The 21939-nt window shown below is 43.0% G+C and overlaps 1 protein-coding gene across 5 annotated transcripts; it reads left to right on the top strand.

The window, feature by feature from the left end:
* Window positions 1-374: 374 nt before the first annotated feature.
* LOC109867282 (monoacylglycerol lipase ABHD2) lies at window positions 375-21931 on the top strand. Of its 5 annotated transcripts, none has more exons than XM_020456346.2 (13): window positions 641-832; window positions 897-985; window positions 1236-1297; window positions 1549-1785; window positions 3501-3676; window positions 6111-6278; window positions 11729-11912; window positions 13709-13801; window positions 16466-16567; window positions 16680-16749; window positions 17051-17135; window positions 19499-19696; window positions 19936-21931. In XM_020456346.2, exons 4-13 carry the CDS (start codon window positions 1571-1573, stop codon window positions 19950-19952), a joined length of 1308 nt encoding a protein of 435 aa, XP_020311935.1. In that variant the 5' UTR covers window positions 641-832; window positions 897-985; window positions 1236-1297; window positions 1549-1570; the 3' UTR covers window positions 19953-21931. The 5 variants fall into 5 exon arrangements, with proteins under 5 accessions (XP_020311933.1, XP_020311935.1, XP_020311936.1 ...); XM_020456347.2 differs by having other exon boundaries at window positions 651-778; XM_020456344.2 differs by lacking the exon at window positions 897-985 and having other exon boundaries at window positions 375-845.
* The last annotated feature ends 8 nt before the right edge of the window (window positions 21932-21939 follow it).

Raw genomic sequence — 21939 nt, 5'->3', positions numbered from 1 at the left:
GCACTAAGGAGTTTGTGACAGTTATTGCGAAATTGTAAGTGCTGTACACAAGTAGCGCAAAATGAAAGATTAAATGGTTATTAATATATACATTGTAAAATCATGATTTACAACACCACAAATACTTCTCAGGAAGTATTGACAACATGGAAAACATTGAAGGGGGCTACAGTAAAACATAATATGCATCTCAAATAATAATCCAACTGGGTATAACGAAATACTTTTTATGTATCCTTATCAATTACTACCTTTTTATACGTAGATGGTGAATCCCATAGGTATCATGCTATGCGCAAAACATTTTGTTCTATAAGTGCACAGCGCATTAGCCCGTGACGTGAAAACGGTGAGTGCCCTTCTCAAAACGAACAGGAATCTGCGCAGCTCGGTCATATTGTTAACAAGGCAGCATTGCGTATCGTTCAGAAGCATACAGCTCTTTCCCATAAAATATATGTTCAAACAAGTTTCATTGGTAAGGCAGAAAACGCGCTGAGCTAGTTCACGTTCTCACACCCCTTTGTTTTTGTTTTGAGCCGACTTCGCCGTGGCCCAAAACTGGGCACCGAAAATTACCCAACATGTGACGTAGCGGTAACTGAGCTCCAATAAAAAATAGGTATATGTAAATCACCTCTTCTGCAGTAGGAAGTCGGGCTGCAGTTGCTAGGTGCTCGCGTGTTTCAACTCTGTTCCGCTGTAGTAAACAGTCCGTGACTACACGGAGCAGCTGTGCACAGAGAGCAACACAGCTTGTAAACATACATACATGCATGTAAGGACACTGATTCGGACGAAAGCTCGAGTAGACCGCGAAAATATCTTTGAGGTAAAAACAAATGGTACGTTGTGCATGGTTGCCAACCAGCTGACTTGCTGGCTTTTTTTTATAGAAACAATTGCTACTGCGTGTGTGCTGAAATGAGGGTTGTCGGCTGACAGAGGGCAGTCTACTTTTTCTGCGTGTTTCACTGTATCAAAAGTGGGTAACATTTCTGTATTCTATTCTAGACCAGATTGTAAACGTAGAATGAGTTGTCTCGCGCAAATTCAACTCTAACACAAACATTAACGACTTCAATGCTAAATAATAACGTCCGAATGATCGGAATTTGTAAAATGATGTATATAATGTAATTTGTATCTACATAAAGTCAAACAGATTAGACTTTTGCATTCAACAATATGCTGACAGTTAACTATTTGGGTGACGTTTTGTTCCCCTTTTTCAGCGCTGCCAGATTCTGAAATGCATGTCCAGGGGGTGACTGAGTATCATTAGTTATTGAACAAGGTGGGCAAAAATGTTTGACACTGTCTAACCGACTTCGTTTCTTTCTGCTCTTTGTGAACTTCAAATCAGTCTTATTGACGAGTGCACCACTCGTGGAGCCAGTCTTATTGTGGTCATATTTTATCTCATTATTCTTATCACGCTCTAATTTACATGATGTATCAATGCTATGACTGCATGTGACTCTTTATATACCCTCTGCACCTGTGTGCCATGTGTTGCTGTTGTGATCATATGTTAATTGTGCCTAGACATAGGTCCTCTCTGTCAACCATGAGTGCACTCGTGGAGCCAGGCGACGTCCACACCATTGCCCCCGAGATGCCAGCCATGTTTGATGGCATGAAGCTGGCTGCCGTCGCAACGGTACTCTATTTCCTGGTGCGCTGTCTGAATCTGAAGAGTCCCACGGCTCCGCCTGACGTCACCTATCGGGACACGCCCCTCAACCGCTATCTGCTCAAGTCCTGCCCCATCCTGACCAAAGAGTGAGTACTGATACCTACCCAGCAGATAGGATGTCATTTGGGACACAGACATTATCACCTATAGAGCCCTGGTCAAAAGTAATGAACTATATAGGAAATGGGGTGCCATTTGGGACGCAAACCATGTCCACTGTTTCCATGCACCGGAGCACACATAGGCCTACTTGAGAGCAAGCACACACACTTGTGAGCGAAATAGCAGTCATGCCATGCAGTGCTTCCTGGAACATGTTATGTTGTTGTGACTATGGTATCAATATCACATTCCAGAGCAGACTGGTACATGTCACACAGACAGTCACAAGCTCATACTCATAAACCTACATGTACTGTAGCTACAGGACATACTATCCCACTTTCATAAACATCCTTAATCTTTCCTTTCCCCCTGAGTCGTGATCACTTTCAACCCAGTCGCGATCGTGCCCTTCTCACCGTACCTCCCTGTTAGACCAGTCCTCAACACTCCCTGCATCAGTCAACGGCTGTCCAGTCCACCCTGTGTGTGGGTATAGGTGTCCTATTAACACTGTATTATGTTACAGCCACATCGCAATTACATAACATCTACACTATGGACCACACTGCAGACTTAGCATGGCTAAATTACACTGTCTTTACATGGATGAAGTGAACATTTTTTAAAGATAAACTCTCTAACTCAAGGAGCTGTTTTTCATTGAGGCATATTTGCTGTAAAATGTAAATGGCTTCCATGAGACATGAAGATGTTAATGTCTTGCTACCAGTGATATATAATTGATCCTACAGGCCAAAGCCTGGTCACAGAGTGGGGAAAGGAGGTTACTTAGTTGTGTTTCTTTGCATGAGATGGAAAGACCATGCTAGAGGTAGATGCTAGAGGTAGATGCTAGAGGTAGATGCTAGAGGTAGATGCTAGAGGTAGATGCTAGAGGTAGATGCTAGAGGTAGATGCTAGAGGTAGATGCTAGAGGTAGATGCTAGAGGTAGATGCTAGAGGTAGATGCTAGAGGTAGATGCTAGAGGTAGATGCTAGAGGTACATGCTAGAGGTACAGCTAGGATCCAGAGTTACTTGCAAATTAGATTATTTTTTTGTTGTTGTTATACCTCTTTTTCTTCCTAATTTCGTGGTATCCAATTGTTTCATCGCTGCAACTTCCGTACAGACTCGGGAGAGGCGAAGGTCGAGAGCCGTGCTTCCCCCGAAACACAACCCAACCAAGCCGCACTGCTTCTTGACACGATGTCCACTTAACCCGGAAGCCAGCCACACCAATGTGTCGGAGGAAACGTCATACACCTGGTGACCGTGTCAGCGTGCACTGCGCCTGGCCCGCCACAGGAGTTGCTAGTGCGCGATGGGACAAGGACATCCCTGCCGGCCTAACCCGGACGACACTGGGACAATTGTGCGCCGCCCCATGGGTAGCCAGCTGCGACAGAGCCTCGACTCGACCCCAGAATCTCTAGTGGCACAGCTAGCACTGTGATGCAGTGCCTTAGACCACTGCACTACTCGGGAGGCCCACAAATGAGATGTTTTCATGTTAAAGTCATGCTAGATTTTGTGTGTGATTCCATGCACGTGTGTGTGTGTGGAATGTACCAGTTCACACTGGGATTTCATACCATGCTCACAACACAAAATGTTCCACAAGGCACTGACATTACTGCTCTTACATCACTTTGGCTCTCACACATCCACTCTTGCCCGTTTGTGTATTCACACAGGTACGAACCACCGCTGCTGTGGGGGAAGAGTGGACACCTCCAGACTGCCCTGTATGGGAAGATGGGGCGTGTCAGCTCCCCAAACCCCTGTGGGGTGCGCAAGTACCTCCTCATGCAGGATGGAGCCACTGCCACCTTTGACCTCTTCGAGTCGCTGGGGGACCACCGCACTGGAGGTGAGATATTCGCTCCAGAGTGAATATTCCCCTAGGTGCAGAACTAGGCTCAGCTTCCCCTGCACCAATCCTAACCTTAACCTTTAGTGAGGAAATGCAAAAATGACCCAAGATCAGTGTCTCGGCTGGGGCAGCTTCACCCTACTCCGAGATATTCAGTGTCATGTACTGTACCACGTCATGTACAGACCTGGGTTCAAGTACAAAACATTTTCAGGACTCTTGTCTTTCAAATATAATTAGTAAAAATCCAAATAACTTCACAGATCTTCACTGTAGTGGGTTTAGACACGGTATCCCATGCTTGTTCAATGAACCATAAACAATTAATGAACATGCACCTGTGGAACGGTCTTTAAGACACTAACAGTTTACAGACGGTAGGCAATTAAGGTCACAGTTATGACAACCTAGGACACTAAAGAGGCCTTTCTACTGACTCTGGAAAAACATCCAAAGAAAGATGCCCAGGGTCCCTGCTCATCTGGACCGGAAGGTTGCAAGTTCAAATCCCCGAGCTGACGAGGTACAAATCTGTCGTTCTGCCCCTGAACAGGCAGTTAACCCACTGTTCCTAGGCCGTAATTGAAAATAAGAATTTGTTCTTAACTGACTTGCCTGGTTAAATAAAGGTAAAATAAAAGTATCTGCATGAATGTGCCATAGGCATGCTGCAAGGAGGCATGAGGACTGCAGATTTGGCCAGGGCAATAAATTGCAATGTCCGTACTGTGAGACACCTAAGACAGCTACAGGGAGACATGATGGCAGACCACGTATAACAACCCTGCACAGGATCCGTACATCTGAACATCACACCTGTGGGACAGGTACAGGATGGCAACAACAACTGCCCGAGTTACACCAGGAACGCACAATCCCTCCATCAGTGCTCAGACTGTCCGCAATAGGCTGAGAGAGGATGGACTGATGGCTTGTAGGCCTGTTGTAAGGCAGGTCCTCACCAGACATCACCAGCAACAACGTTGCCTATGGGCACAAACCCACCGTCGCAGGACTGGCAAAAAGTGCTCTTCACTGACAAGTCGCGGTTTTGTCTCACCAGGGGTGATGGTCGGAGCCGCATTTATCTTCGAAGGAATGAGCGTTACACTGAGGCCTGTACTCTGGAGCGGGATCGATTTGGAGGTGGAGGGTCCGTCATGGTCTGAGGCGGTGTGTCACAGCATCATCGGACTGAGCTTGTTGTCATTGCAGGCAATCTCTGCGTTACAGGAAAGACATCCTCCTCCCTCATGTGATACCCTTCCTGACATGACCCTCCAGCATGACAATGCCACCAGCCATACTGCTCGTTCTGTGCATGATTTCCTGCAAGACAGGAATGTCAGTGTTCTGCCATGGCCAGCAACGAGCCTGGGGGTAACATCTCACAGCAAGAACTGGCAAATCTGGTGCAGTCAATGAAGAGGAGATGCACTGCGGTATTCTATGCATCTGGTGGCCACACCAGATACTGTTACACCCTCCCTTTTTCAGGGACACATTATTCCATTTCTGTTAGTCACATGTCTGTGGAACTTGTCTCAGTTGTTGAAATTTGTTATGTTCATACAAATATTTACACATGTTAAGTTTGCTGGAAATAAATGCAGTTGACAGTGAGAGGACGTTTCTTTTTTTGCTGAGTTTATGTGAAATCTTTCAAATACTTGTAGTGTTTGCTTGAATGTTAATAACTTTATTTATAGAGCTCTTTTCAATAACAGGTTAACAAAGTGCTTCGCATCAAGTGGGTTTTCAGGGGGGATTTAAAGAGGCACTGAATCTGCAAGCCTGATCTCCTCTGGTAATGTAAGTTGTAAGTTGGAGCTAAACCAATCCTAGCCTTACGTGATCCTATCTATTCTAAAGGTGACTTGTAGATGGGTGGGTTTTGCACTTTTGCAATTATTGTGTTGGTTCAATTATGCCAGATGAGCTCAATCAAGCCCAGCTAAAGTATTTTAAATGATTTCAAATAGTATTTGAACCCAGGTCTGGTCATGTACCACATGCCATATACTGTATCTGTGATATGGGCATGACTCAGCCTATTGGTTAGGCTTACAAAAACAGCTGTGCTCAATACTGTCCGCATCCCTTCAAGTCCTCAGTGTAGTGGCACTTCAAAATGAGGTTTAATGCAACAGGTCTGTGACTAGTGTGCATTATTTAGACATTTTGAGGTAATTCATCGAATGGAATTGGCTTTGGTTGGTGTCTACTGTTTCCTTATCTTGAGTAATGAGTTAAATTTCCTGTTGCAAAATGTTTTAAAGCGTGTTCCTCTGTGTTCACTAATGAACATTTGTGTGCACTAATGACCCCTGTTGCACGCGTGCTTTTCAGCCTTCATTCAATTTGCCCTAACACCACCTACCCACGGACTCCCCTTTATCACCTGTGTGTTTACTGTGTTTTTACTCCACAGATGACATCACCATGGTGATCTGCCCAGGGATTGGTAACCACAGTGAGAAGCACTACATCCGTACCTTTGTGAATCACTCCCAGAGGCAGGGGTACAGGTGTGCTGTTCTCAACCATCTGGGGTCCCTGCCCAACATCGAGCTCACCTCGCCGCGCATGTTCACCTACGGTAAGACCGACAGGGCGGGCCAGGGCTCTGTTAAGTATGCATATTGTCCATACTGTCCATATGTAGCTTGTTTAGGTTCACAGGTCCAGAAATGGCTGAAGAATTGCAACAATTACCTGGAGCCAACTCTGCAGGTGATTTTGAAAAGTCATAGTCAATCGATCAAAAATCTAATAATGATTTATCTTTAATTTACAATCTGTAGAAACAATGAGAATAGAAAGGTTCAAAACAGCACAGTTGAAAAAATATGTCAAATAGAAATATGGATGTTGTTAAGGGATAGATGGGTGGAGTTGAATAGAGCTGAAGGGTGGGACTGATAACGAATGTAAAATATGCTGTGTCCGTAAAAAAAAATGTGTGTGTGTGTTCAGAACTTTTGTGAAACAGCACAGTTCCAAATATATGGCAAATAGAAATCAAACTGGATGGACATCAGAAATAGATGGGAGGGGTAGAGGAAGAACAACACGAAAAACAAACAAAATAGAATGTGTCCATAACCTTTCTTTCTTTCGCTAGCGGAACCCCTCCAACAACATTCCGCTGAAAAGGCAGTGCGCAAAATTCAGAAATATTTTTTTAGAAATATGTAACTTTCACACATTAACAAGTCCAATACAGCAAATGAAAGATAAACATCTTGTTAATCTACCCATCATGTCCGATTTCAAAAATGCTTTACAGCGAAATCACAACATATGATTATGTTATGTCATAGCCAAGTAAAAAAACTGACAGTCACAAAAAGCATAGATCAAAATAATCACTAAACTTTGATGATCTTCATCAGATGACACTCATAGGACATCATGTTACACTACATGTATGTTTTGTTCGATAATGTGCATATTTATATTCAAAAATCTCAGTTTACATTGCCACGTTACGTGCAGTAATGTTTTGATTCCAAAACATCTGGTGATTTTGCAGAAATACTCATAATAAACATTGATAAAAGATAAGTGTTATTCACAGAATTAAAGAGACTTCTCCTTAATGCAACCGCTGTGTCAGATTTTTTTTTTTTTTACGGAAAAAGAATAATCTGAAAACGGCACTCAGAGCCCAAAACAGCCAGAGAAATATCTGCAATTTTGGAGTCAACAGAAGTTAGAAATAACACCATAAATATTCACTTACCTTTTGATCTTCATCAGAAGGCACTCCCAGGAATCCCAGTTCGACAGTAAATGACTGATTTGTTCCATAAAGTCCATCATTTATGTCCAAATAGCCACTTGTTAGTGTGTTCAGCCCACTAATTCATCTTCACAAGCACTTCGTCCAGACAAACTCAAAGTCCCGTTACAGTCCTTTAGAAACATGTCAAACGATGTATGGAATCAATCTTTAGGATGTTTTTAACATAAAACATCAATAATGTTCCAACCGGAGAATTCCTATGTCTGAAGAAAAGCTCTGGAATGAGAGGTAACTGTCGGGAGCGCGCGTCCTGAGACCAAGGCACTATGCCAGACCACTGACTCAGAGGTCTCATGAGTCCCTCCTTTATAGTAGAATCCTCATTCAAGTTTCTAAAGATGGTTGACATCTAGTGGAAGCCGTAGGAAGTGCAACTTGACTCAATAGACACTGTGTATTCGGTAGGCCAAACGTTTGAAAAACTACAAACCTCAGATGTCCCACTTCCTGGTTGGATTTTTCTCAGGTTTTTGCCTGCCATATGAGTTCTGTTATACTCACAGATATCATTCAAACAGTTTTAGAAACTTCAGAGTGTTTTATATCCAATACTAATAATAATATGCAAATATTAGCATCTGGAACAGAGTAGGAGGCAGTTCACTCTGGGCACGCTATTCATCCAAAAGTGAAAATGCTGCCCCCTATCCCAATTAAGGTATATAGTGTGTGTATAAGCTGGAAGTAAAAGCCTAAGTGTTGTTCATTAGTTTACTCCAATTAGGGGAGGGGTGGTAGGGTTAGCGGAAAATAATTATTATATTTAGTCTAAAAAGTTTGTATTTAGATATATAATATGTGTATACACTACTGTTCAAAAGTTTGGGGTCACTTAGAAATTTCCTCAACTGGCAGCTTCATTAAATAGTATGTGCAAAACCCCAGTCTCAGCGTTAACAACGAAGAGGCGACTCCGGGATGCTGGCCTTCTAGGCAGAGTTGCAAAGAAAAAGCCATATCAGACTGGCCAATAAAAATAACATTATTATGGGCAAAAACAAACACTGGACAGAAGAACTGCCTAGAAGGCCAGAATCCCGGAGTCGCCTCTTCACCTTTGACGTTGAGACTGGTGTTTTGCGGGTACTATTTAATGAAGCTGCCAGTTGAGGACTTGTGAGACGTCTGTTTCTCAAACTAGACACAAATGTACTTGTCCTCTTGCTCAGTTGTGCACCGGGGCCTCCCACTCTTTCTATTCTGGTTAGAGACAGTTTGCGCTGTTCTGTGAAGGGAGTAGTACACAGCATTGTACGAGATCTTCATTTTCTTGGCAATTTCTTACATGGAATAGCCTTAATTTCTCAGAGCAAGAATAGACTGACGAGATTCAGAAGAAAGGTCTTTGTTTCTGGCCATTTTGAGCCTGTAATCGAACCCACAAATGCTGATGCTCCAGATACTCAACTAGTCTAAATAAGGCCAGTTTTATTGCTTCTTTAATCAGAACAACGATTTTGAGCTGTGCCAACATAATTGCAAAATGGTTTTCTAATGATCAATTAGCCTTTTAAAATGATCAACTTGGATTAGCTAACACAAGGTGTCAGTGGAACACAGGAGTGATGGTTGCTGATAATGGGCCTCTGTATGCCTATGTAGATATTCCATTAAAAATCATCTGTTTCCAGCTACAATAGTAATTTACAACACTAACAATGTCTACACTGTAGTTCTGATCAATTTGATGTTATTTTAATGGACAAAAATGTGCTTCTTTCAAAAACAAGGACATTTCTAAGTGGTGTGCGTGTGTGTGTGTGTGCGCGCGCTCGCTCGCTCACTACCGGTCAAAAGTTTTAGAACACCTACTCATTGAAGGGGTTTTCTGTAAAATAATAGTGACGACATCAAAACTATGAAATAACACATATGGAATCATGTAGTAACCAGACAATTGTTAAAAGAAAATCTAAGTATTTTTTTGAGATTCTTCAAATAGCCACCCTTATCCTTGATGACAGCTTTGCATACTTTTTTTTGATGACTACATGATTCCATGTGTTATTTCATAGTTTAGATGTCTTCACTGTTATTCTACAATGTAAAATTAAGAAACCCTGGAATGAGGTCTGTCCAAACTTTTGACTGTGTGTTTACAAAAAAATATATGAGGGATTGGAAATGATGCGGACAATTACATTGATGGAAGCTACAATCCAATTTGGCATTTAGTTGAAGTTGACTTTGGTCTACTTCTAATTAGTCTGCTACAGCCGGACATGATTGAAAACATCGGTGACTGAATTAAGGTTACGTGTGACCTACAGTGGGGCAAAAAAGTATTTAGTCAGCCACCAATTGTGCAAGTTCTCCCACTTAAAAAGATGAGAGGCCTGTAATTTTCATCATAGTTGAAGTGTACCTATGACAGACAAAATGAGGAAAAAAATCCAGAAAATCACATTGTAGGATTTTTTTTGTGAATTTATTTGCAAATTATGGTGGAAAAACTTTTGTTATTGACCAAATACTTAATCTCAATACTTTGTTCTATACCCTTTGTTGGCAATGACGTTTTCTGTAAGTCTTCACAAGGTTTTCACACACTGTTGCTGGTATTTTGGCCCATTCCTCCATGCAGATCTCCTCTAGAGCAGTGATGTTTTGGGGCTGTTGCTGGGCAACACGGACTTTCAACTCCCTCCAAAGATTTTCTATGGGGTTGAGATCTGGAGACTGGCTAGGCCACTCCAGGACCTTGAAATGCTTCTTACGAAGCCACTCCTTCATTGGGCGGTGTGTTTGGGATCATTATCATGCTGAAAGACCCAGCCACGTTTCATCTTCAATGCCCTTGCTGATGGAAGGATGTTTTCACTCAAAATCTCACAATACATGGCCCCATTCATTCTTTCCTTTACACGGATCAGTCATCCTGGTCCCTTTGCAGAAAAACAGCCCCAAAGCATGATGTTTCCACCCCCATGCTTCACAGTAGGTATGGTGTTCTTTGGATGCAACTCAGCATTCTTTGTCCTCCAAACACGACGAGTTGAGTTATTACCAAAAAGTAATATTTTGGTTTCATCTGACCATATGACATTCTCCCAATCTTCTTCTGGATCATCCAAATGCTCTCTAGCAAACTTCAGGCGGGCCTGGACATGTACTGGCTTAAGCAGGGGGACACGTCTGGCACTGCAGGATTTGAGTCCCTGGCGGCGTAGTGTGTTACTGATGGTAGGTTTTGTTACTTTGGTCCCAGCTCTCTGCAGGTCATTCACTAGGTCCCCCCATGTGGTTCTGGGATTTTTGCTCACCGTTCATGTCATCATTTTGACCCCACGGGGTGAGATCTTGCGTGGAGCCCCAGATCGAGGGAGATTATCAATGGTCTTGTATGTCTTCCATTTCCTAATAATTGCTCCCACAGTTGATTTCTTCAAACCAAGCTGCTTACCTATTGCAGATTCAGTCTTCCCAGCCTGGTGCAGGTCTACAATTTTGTTTCTGGTGTCCTTTGACAGCTCTTTGGTCTTGGCCATAGTGGAGTTTGGAGTGTGACTGTTTGAGGTTGTGGACAGGTGTTTTTTATACTGATAACAAGTTCAAACCGGTGCCATTAATACAGGTAACGAGTGGAGGACAGATGAGCCTCTTAAAGAAGAAGTTACAGGTCTGTGAGAGCCAGAAATCTTGCTTGTTTGTAGGTGACCAAATACTTATTTTCCACCATAATTTGCAAATAAATTCATAAAAAATCTTAGTGTGATTTTCTGAATTTTTTTTTCTCATTTTGTCTGTCATAGTTTAAGTGTACCTATGATGAAAATTACAGGCCTCTCATCTTTTTAAGTGGGAGAACTTGCACAATTGGTGGCTGACTAAACACTTTTTTGCCCCACTGTATGGAGTTTTCCAAGTAAAAGCTTGATGTGGAAAAGTTGGTTAATTAATAAATGTATTGCATTTACCTGTATTTCTAACTGCTACTAGGTGTGGCAGGTAGCCTGGAGGTTTGAGAGGCAGGTCAGCAATTGGAGGGTTGCCGGTTTGAATCCCTAGTACAGCTGGAAAATCTGGTGGGGAGTGCGCCAGTAACCGGAGGGTTGCTGGCATCTGTATCCTAGATGCCATCTTCTGCCGTTGTGCCCTTGCGCAGGGCCCCTAACCCCTAAATCTATCCAGGGGCACTACACCGTGTCCAACCCTGGGTTTCAATCCCTTGGGATTTGTTTGTGCATCTCAGTGTATTTGGTTGAAAAGCAAAATACACATTTCTGTGATTCCTTTTCCAGGTTGTACATGGGAGTTTGCAGCCATGGTGGGTTCCATCAAGCGGGCCTTCCCCCAGACACTGCTCATCGTGGTGGGCTTCAGCCTAGGGGGAAACATTGTGTGTAAGTTCCTGGGGGAGAACAGGATCAACCAGGAGAGAGTGCTGTGCTGCGTCAGTGTCTGCCAGGGATACAGCGCACTCCGGTACGTGGAATCAAAATAGAGCGGTATACAAACGGCACCCACTACACTGTCAAGTAGAACGTCGTTGATACTGTGATTCGGCTACATGCGGACATGCGTGTGTCTAGATCCACGCCCGTGAGGATTTGTGGAAGGGGCAGGCAGCCAGTCTGGCCTCTCTTTGTTCATACCCATAGGTAGGCCATGGCCACCACTTTACCCTGTGTAGCTTTTGTGTTTGTCCTCTCTTTTTCCTTTCTCTTTTTAATTTCACGCAAAGCACCACATACACACACAACTGCTATTGTCTCTCATAGACCTCAATTCGCCTTGTTTCCCCGTTCACTTTTAGACACCGACACTGTTCACGTAACACTCTGCAAATAGTCTAAAGTAAGTAACTCGGGCTATATGTTATATAAACGTTCCCCGTTTATACAAACCACACCCACGCATTAAGTGCTACCAAAGTGCTTACACCACTAATACATGTTTCACATAGGATTGACTGTATGTTGCCTGTTAACAACATTTAAAAAAATAGGCCAATGTTTATATGACCTCTTTCAAACAGGCCCGGCATAAGCCATTTATACCTCCCGTGCCCATGCCAGCACCGAGTACATGGTAGTAGGGCTGTGTAGATGTGGGTGGGGCATCTATTTTAATGAATCCATTGAATCACAAATACGTCTATTATTAGTTCATTGAATTTTCAAAAGAATGGAATAACAAGTATTTTGTAAATTATGCTACTGATCTATGAAGCCTAATTGGCTGTGCCATGCAAATCTAATCAATAGTTTATTTTGTTCATTAAACAGACAGGATGCACTTTGCTCTGCCCTGATCAGTCAACCAACATATACCCTACATGTCCAAAAGTATGTGGACACATACACATCAAATAACAGCCTCAAGTCTTCTGGGAAATCTTTCCACTAGATGTTGGAACATTGCTGCGGGGACTTGCTTCCATTCAGCCACAAAAATTAGTGAGGTCGGCCACTGATGTTGGGCGATTAGGCCTGGCTCGCAGTTGGCGTTCCAATTCATCCCAAAGGTGTTCGATGGGGTTGAGGGCAGGGCTCTGTGCAGGCCAGTCAAGTTATTCCACACTGATCTCGACAAAACATTTCTATGCGGACCTCGTTTTTTTGCACAGTATTGTCATGCTGAAACAGGAAAGGGCCTTCCCCAAACTGATGCTACAAAGTTGGAAGCACAGAATCGTCTAGAATGTCATTGTATGCTGTAGCATTCAGATTTCACTGGAACTAAGGGGCCAAGTCCAAACCATGACAGACAGCCCCAGACCATTATTCCTCCTCCACCAAACTTTACAGTTTTATACACCTGTCAGCAACGGGTGTGTCTGAAGTAGCCAAATCCACTATTTTGAAAGGGTGTCCACATGCTTTTGTGTGTGTATGTATAGGGGTAAGGTGACTAGGCATCAGGATATAAGATAAACAGAGTAGCAGCAGCTTGTGTGTGTAGTCAGTATAAATGTGTGTGTGTAGGGCCCTGTGAGTGTGCATAGAGGCAGTGCAAAAATAAAAAGTTCAACGAGGATACTCAGGTTAACTCAGTCCATGTAGTTATTTATCAGTGTTATTGCTTGGGGATAGAAGCTGTTCAAGAGCCAGACTTGATGCAGGCTGTAATACAACACATGTGGAATAAGTCGATGGGTATGAATACTTTTTGAAGGCTCTGTAGAAATACATGCACAATAAAATAACCACTCATTGTGTGGTATTGACTTGGTGCCGTTATTGACTGTCTCTCTCTCTCTCGTGTGTGTGTTAATCCAGGGCCCAGAAGACGTTCCTACAGTGGGACCAGTGTCGGAGGCTCTATAACTTTCTCATGGCAGACAACATGAAGAAGATAATCCTCTCCCACCGGTACATACAACTGCTAAAACACACGTCTCAGTAGTTCGTACACATATCACTACTGTCATAGTCCCTATGCAATGTTCAGTCTTTGAAATAAGACCTAGACAGAAATCCTAAATAAATTGCCCTAATGGTTCCATTACGAGCTACATGCTTCAAGCCAGACTAATTTACGTCATTTGTGATGACAAAATATCAAACTGTCTGGACGACAAAACAAACCCAGATAAGACGTCGTCATCATCATCATCATCATCATCATAATAATAGTTCTCAAGCGGCCGCTGGGCCAGCCACCCTTCCATCAGTATCAGACAGCTGGTGTTCTTGTTTGCTTGTAGCCTATAACAAGCATGCAGGCTTCCCTACTGTATAAAAATGACAATTTACAAGTGGAGTCTGCAATGAACATTACAGCAGTAAAATGTCTTTCCAATTCACACTACCGGTCAAAGGATTTAGATACTCATTCAAGGGCTTTTCTTTATTATCTCTACTGTTTTCTACATTGTAGGATACTAGTGAAGACAATAAAACTATGAAGTAATACATATGGAATCATGCAGTAACCAAAAAAGTGTTCAACAAATCAAAATATATGTTATATTTGAGATTCTTCAAATAGCCACTCTTTGCCTTGATGACAGCTTTGCACACTCTTGGCATTCTGTTAACCAGCTTCATGAGGTAGTCACCTGGAATGCATTTCAATTAACAGGTGTACCTTGTTAAAAGTTAATTGGTGGAATTTCTTTCCTCAATTACTTTGAGCCAATCAGTTGTGTTGTGACAAGGTAGGGGTGGTATAGACCAAGTCCATATTATGGCAAGAACGGCTCAAATAAACAAAGAGAAACAACAGTCCATCATTACTTTTAATGACATGAAGGTCATTCAATATGGAACATTTTCAAGAACTTTGGAAGTGCAGTCACAAAAACCATCAAGCGCTATGATGAAATTGGCTCTCGTGAGGACCGCCACAGGAAAGGAAGACCTTGAGTTACCTCTGCTGCAGTTCATTAGTTACCAGCCTCAGAAATTGCAGCCCCAAAACATGCGTCACAGAGTTCAAGTAACAGACACATCTCAACATCAATTGTTCAGTGGAGACTTTCAACCGCCAAGTCTTTGTGAGACGCGGTGTGGGTGAGCGGATGATCTCCATATAAGTATTTCCCATCATAAAGCATGGAGGAAGTGGTGTGGCGGTGTGGCGGTGCTTTGTTGGTGACTTGCTCGTTTTTATTTAGAATTCAAGGCACACTTAACCAGCATGGCTACCACAGCATTCTGCAGCGATAAGCCATCCCATCTGGTTTGCGCTTAGTGGGACTATCATTGGTGTTTCAACAGGACAATGACCCAACACACCTCCAGGCTGTGTAAGGGCTATTTTACCAAGAAGGAGAGTGATGGAGAGCTGCATCAGATGACGTGGCCTCCACAATCACCCGACCTCAACAACTGAGATGGTTTGGGATGAGTCAGACAGCAGAGTGAAGGATAAGCGGCCAACAAGTGCTCAGCATATGTGGGAACTCCTTCAAGACTGGAAAAGCATTCAAAGTGAAGCTGGTTGAGAGAATGCCAAGAGTGTGCAAAGCTTTCATCAGGGCAAAGGATAGCTACCCTTGAAGAATCTCAAAAATAAAATAGATTTAGATTTGTTTAGCACTTTTTTGGGGTGGGGGGGGCTTACTACATGATTCCATATGTTATTTCATAGTTTTGATATCTTCACTATCTTTCTACAATGTAAATAATTTAGACGAAAGATGCCTTTATTAGGCTATACAGTCATTCAACAGTGCCTTTTTGAATTGATTTGATCTGTTTCGTGTAGTGAATCTGTTATTCAATGTGTTTGTTTCGGCTAATAGCGATATTTCCCCAACATTTTTTTCCCCCAACAAATAATGTTTTTATATATATTTTTTTAAATGCATACCTCAAGGGGTCTTTTTAAAATGTTATTAATTCATTAATTAAATAGCTAAATGATCCTTGGTATGACTTTTTTTTCTTTCTATATGGAATGTAACAATTCCATATAGCTTAGTAGAACCCTCCTTCCCCGTGCTTAGACTGTTTCTTTCGCAGACCGCAAATAAGAGATTCATACAGTGCTCATATTATAATGGCTGTCTTTTCACCTTTGCCCACTTCAGAAGTTAGATTTTCTCCAGGTGTCCCTCATTATAAATAACGTACTGTCCCTAAATGACACGTTTATTCTGTCCCTCAACTCTTCATTTATAATGAGTGTCATTTTGTATTGAGCGGGATATAGCTAGATGCTGTATGCGTTGATTTGCTGCTGTTGTGGATGGATCAGAGGAACCGTTAGACTGTGCACAAGGTAAATTATCAATAATTACCTGGAGAAATCTGACCTTCCATTTGTACTAAGCTGCTGTACTTATAACTCGTATCACTTTGAAGTGACCCAAATGGCAAATTAATCTTTCATCTATACATTTTGAGATATATTAAACCATAAAAAGTTTATTTGGCACTTAGTGCCATATTACATTATATTATATTACATTATACACATACTGCAATATTTTTTTCATACGGGATATTTCTGATACTGAATTGTTTTTTGCAGGAATTTATTTTACGTCATACATTGTGTACCACCTGTACTCTGTTTCTGATTGACAGGGGCAGTTTGTTTGGAATGAACTCGAGCAAGATGGAGGACGCAGACCTGAGCCGACTGTACACAGCTACCTCCCTCATGCAGATCGATGACAATATCATGAGGTGACGGCCGGCTTTCTGACTCTGGTGGCCATCTTGAAATAATCTTGTCTTTAGTAATTGTGGCCTTGTTGCTATAACCTGAAGCCTGTTTTTTGTTCATATGTTTTCACAGAAAGTTCCATGGTCACGACACGCTGAAAGAGTACTACGAGAAGGAAAGCTGCGTACACTACATTCACAATGTGAGTGAACACGGACCAGACCGGAGTCTCCCAGAGCCTTCGTAGCTGAAGTAGTACATTATTGCCCTTGACAACCCAGACTCAAGTCTCCTACAGACACAAATTTTGCTCGAAGATTGAAGTCAGATATTTATTTTATAATTGTTCCACTAATGTGGTTGTCGGTCTGGGTTGTGGAGATTTTTCTTTTGACTATTTTAGCTACTAAGGATTTGAGAAACCTAGCCCAGAGTGATTACAAAGTGGTTTTCAAACTTAATGATGATGATGTATGAGGGTGATGATGACAATCGTATTTCAGATCAATGTGCCTCTACTGCTGGTCAACTCCTCAGATGACCCTCTGGTCCATCGGTCACTTCTGACCATCCCACGCACACTCGCAGGTATTCACTCTATTCAGTAAGAGTTGTAACTAATTGAGTACTCACCACATTTTGTTGATTCATTAATACCAATTATTTATTCATAGTGAGTGATAGCAGTTTTAGTAGCCAGGACAGGATATCTTCCAAAACAAATCGATGGGAGTAAATGGGCCACCAAGTTCGCAATTTATGGCCAAATCACCTCAAAGAAATGTGTACTGGGCATTCTTGTTTGATTACATTTAGCTTCATGCAAAATCCTTTTAAACTGGTCATTGTGACGATGTGCAATGTCATTAGTAGTAGCGCAATTAATTATTCAATCAACACCAGGGTCACGTCAACTTGGCCGCTTCTTCCTTTCTCTGCTGGACACGCTCTTTACGTTTGGACCACTAAGTGTTGATAAATCCTCCTCGCCATCTTTCTGCAGCGTCTCCCTGCCCAGACAGTCTTTTTGAATTTTTCATGGCCATGCGATCCCCTGTGCTGTGGTATTATTTACAGGGTGTGTTTGTTTTCCGCAAGTGCGCCATGTCTCGCCCGCATTTAAGCATTTCTCTGCCCCAGTGGCCGGGAGTCACTGGCCGACCCCCATTTAGTGTGTAAATCAACAGCCACAAGGCTTGTAGGAGAAAGGTGCTGGCATCTACTTCCCCCTGAGTCCAGGGTGCTCCAACCATGTTGCTGAAGGGCTACGATCCTGCAGGTTTTCACTCCAACCCTAATCTAGCACACCTGATTCTAATAATTAAATAACCTGAATCAGGCTGTTTACAACTGGGGTTGAATTGAAAACCTACAGGAGGGCAGCACTCCAAGAACGGGGTTGGCGAGCCCTGTAACTCTACGCCTGGCCTGCGTGTTCCATAGGGGACTGTGTTGTGGCCGTGTCCCATAAAGGGTATACAGGCTATCCTCACCACCAAAGGCTACTAGAGTGCAAACAAACCTATTGTATTGGACAACTGCATACACGCGGATATGGAAGTAGCCTCGTACCATATGTAGTCGCACACAACCTGATTTTTAAGGGTGAGAGTCATGCTCTCTAATAAAGGTAGAGGGGTTCAGTCAGTGTTACTCCAGTTCGTCGTCTCTCTGGCCTTAAAGGCCAGCACTTAATCCCATTAGCGCTGTCTGTCTGTATCTGGAGGTCAGTCAGGAAGCCAGCCAGCCACCCTCAGTCTGCCTGGGCCCTTTCAGCAGCCAGCGCTGGGCTGCACGGCCGGCAGCAGCTGTCTCTGCTGTGTGCCTCTCTGCTCCCTCTCAGGCGCTGATAAGCTGCCTTTTTTTTTAAACTGGCCCGTGTGTTTTCGGTGCGTGTGCTTCCTCCATATGGAGAACTAATCGCAGGTCAGCTGCTACCACCTCACCACTAACCTTATGTACTTTACATGGAGACAGACGCTGATCTTGGATCATTTCATAATGAAGTCATAATGAATAAGATGATATGGACGGGCTATAGATCAGCACTCCTACTCTGAGATGCTTTGTGAATACAGGCCCATGCCTGGTCAGGGCTGGCCTGTGGCTGTGTTATTTACTGACGGTTGTTGTATTATTTACTCTGGTCACTAGTGTTTCTGTAACGGTGTCACCTGGGCCAGAGTGAAAGACGGGGTTGCGGCTTGACTAGAAAAGCAGTGTGCTGCCCGTTTTTATAATCTATACCTCTGTCCCGTACACGTTTTTTGATTTGTATCTGAGCGCCTCTCGCGTTCAGTTTGCAGTGACTAAAAGTTACGAGAGGGAAATAAAGACAGAGCGAGTCAGGGCTGAGAGTGTTGGGTGGCAGAAATGGAAAGGAAATTAGGCCTAGGAGTCACATATCTGTGAGGAAACTCGAGGCTCTACCAGAAAGGGCTACCTGCGAGCTTGCACAAAACTAAACCAATGAATCGTCAGTACATTGGCAATATCTAATTCATTACCTCATCGAGTTGCACTGTTACACCATTCGAGATGTTTTGCATCGTGTTTACTGTGTTTCGAGTAAGAGTGCAATGACCTAATCTATACTGAACACAACATGCAACAATTTCATTTTTCTTTTTACTCAGTTAGTTCATTTAAGGAAATCAGTCAATTGAAATTCATTAGGCCCTAATCTATGGATTTGACATGACAGGGCAGGGGCGCAGCCACGGGTGGGCCTAGGTTCACCCACTGGGGAGCCTGGCCCAGCCAATCAGAATGAGTTTTTCCCCACAAAGGGGCTTTATTACAGACAGAAATACTCCTCTGCGCCCCAATACCACTTTGGTGGCATCTTACCTAGTAATAGGCCAGTAGTATCAGCATCCACCATTGTTTACGCAACGACACCACCACATGCTAACTGTTAGCATCACCGTATCTTTCTCCACACCCGTCAGAAAAGAAGCCGAATGTGATCTTCGCCCTGACGCTCCACGGGGGTCACCTGGGCTTCTTCGAGGGGGCTGTGCTGTTTCCCCAGCCCCTCACCTGGATGGACAAGGTTATCGTGGGCTATGCCAACGCAATATGCCGGTGGGAAAGACACAGACCGCCCTGTCTGAGGACACGTCGTGGACTCTGTTCACAGGCCGACGGTAAAGCTTACCACACACATGCTCATGTATTTTGTATGGACAGACACTGCCAGGGATAAAACGGGGATGCCATGAGACGAAAGGAAAGGTTTCACACTCTACCTACATTTACAGGCGTATACACACACGTTATTGTTATTAATATAAGCACATCCAGTATTCCTCTGTCCTAGTCCCCTAACATCCTGTCAATCAAGAGTCACTATCTGCAACTCACACTTTTTTTGTATTTTTTAAAGGGACTCCTAGTTTATAAGGACACAAATACGCCCACCGGAGAAGGCCGAAACCTGTATTCTTCTCTTCAAAAGGGGGATGGGGATGATCTATGGGCACAGTAGCTCGCCTGACTTTGTTCTGACTATAGCTTTGCTTAGAGAAACACAGCATTCAGCTGCGAATGACATTCATTGAAAGCCTTTACCCATGGACTCCAGTCAGTCGAATGGATGGCACTTGCTCCTCTAAACGTGGATACACAGTGTATCCTGCACCTGCTGGTGAACAGCTACAAGACTCCACCATGGCTTATCTATTGCTCCGTTCTGTCCATGGAAAAGACTGGAGAGGAGACTTAGCTTCTGTGTGCAAAGTCCCAGCCAGCACGCCTTGGTTCTCACTTGGGTTGCTACTTGGTCCCGACTCTCCTAACTGTTTGTTCCGAGTGTGTGTACTGTTGTCGTGATGTTGTCAAATGGGAGCTCTGGGAGGTTGAAACTCTGAAGGCTTTTGTTAAGCAGAGAAATAGAATTCCTAGAACAGACATTTTATTTCTATGTTAAGCTTCTTCAGCTCTTTTTAATAATTGGGGCCAGGGTCAAAATCTGGTCTGGCCTCTAGTTCTAGGCTAATAGGCAATACTTTCCTGGTCAGGTCATCGTCTGAGGAAAAACTCCAATCTGGCCCTAGTGATAATATATTTTGTCTTCACATTGTGCCTCAAACATAAACATAAAAAATAAAAATATTTCAAACCAAGAAAGGATGGCAATGGTTTAAAGTACTTCATTACTATTTTCAATACGCAGACATAGTGTTCAAGGATATCTGACATTCTGAGGAAGCACCCAATCCTACCCAGAACACATTAATGACAAGTTCCCTTGTCCTGTACTGTATTCTTGGTGGAACAGCCTCTGCTATTCTCACTGGTTGGCTTGCACTACACAGCACTCCACTTCTGAGACTCAAATACATAGATTTTTATATATTGTAACTTGAGTTGTGAGTATAGGAATATTTCTGACCTTTTCTAAGTAGTTGATCCTTACAAGCCGAGTGCACTGACTAAAGTCCTTAATCACAGCCACTGTGAGGCAAGGGTCCACTGTGCTATTTCAGTCATTCAGTTGGTTTGCCTGAGTAGCCAATGTTCAATGGTACAATGTCAATGACATTTTATTCTGGCATGCACGTTTTGGAGATTTCACTGTAGGACCAATGGAATGGTCTAAAATGAGCAAACTCCACCCACCTGGGGCAACGGGCGACACAAAACAAGCGCACCCACCATTGAGCATTGGTTATTTGAGTTGATTGATTGAACCAAATAGGGAACTGATTGTCAAGGTTTGCCATGAACATTGTGTGTCTACCTGAATCATTGAACTCACCCAACGGCGAAGATGAAAATTGAAGCCACGTTTAGGTTTGTTGCTGTTGTGAAATAATATATAGGTATGCGCTACAGATGTAGACCCCAGTTGTCCTCAATTGAAATACCAAAACACCATGTGACTTGGTCTTCTTCCTTATATGGGCAAAGCCCCATGCTTAAATTTTTTTTATTTTTATAAACACAGAAGGTTGAGGTTACCTTGTGTAAGTTTAGTCTGACAGCGTCTTTGTTCTCGTTTTCCCTCTTTCCATTTAATATTTTCGCTGTTCTTTCTAAGAGATATTTGTTGGAAACTGTTTAAAAAATCATTTTAAAATGCTGTGGTTCCTGAGATGTAGAGCACAGACTAAGTTGGCTTAAATACTCTGGTCGAGATTCAGTCCAAGGCACATTGTAGACAAACGCACTCCCCTTTTTGAAGGTAACCTTGACCTGACTTCTGAATGTGATCTCTACACGTGTCAGGGAATGTGGGGTTATGTTGATCAGTGCAGTGCGTTTGTCGACAATGCGCCTTTGATTGAATCCCGGGTTCTGTCTTTTTATTTGCGCTTGTCTGTATTCTATTCCATGTATTAAAAATGGACCAAGTTACTGTGATATCATTGGGTAGATGAGAGAAGAG

Source organism: Oncorhynchus kisutch, linkage group LG22 (assembly GCF_002021735.2).
Source record: "Oncorhynchus kisutch isolate 150728-3 linkage group LG22, Okis_V2, whole genome shotgun sequence".
Classification (NCBI taxonomy): Eukaryota; Metazoa; Chordata; class Actinopteri; order Salmoniformes; family Salmonidae; genus Oncorhynchus; species Oncorhynchus kisutch.
The sequence above is the reverse complement of the archived record's forward strand: the minus strand, read 5'-3'. Positions and strand labels throughout refer to the sequence as shown.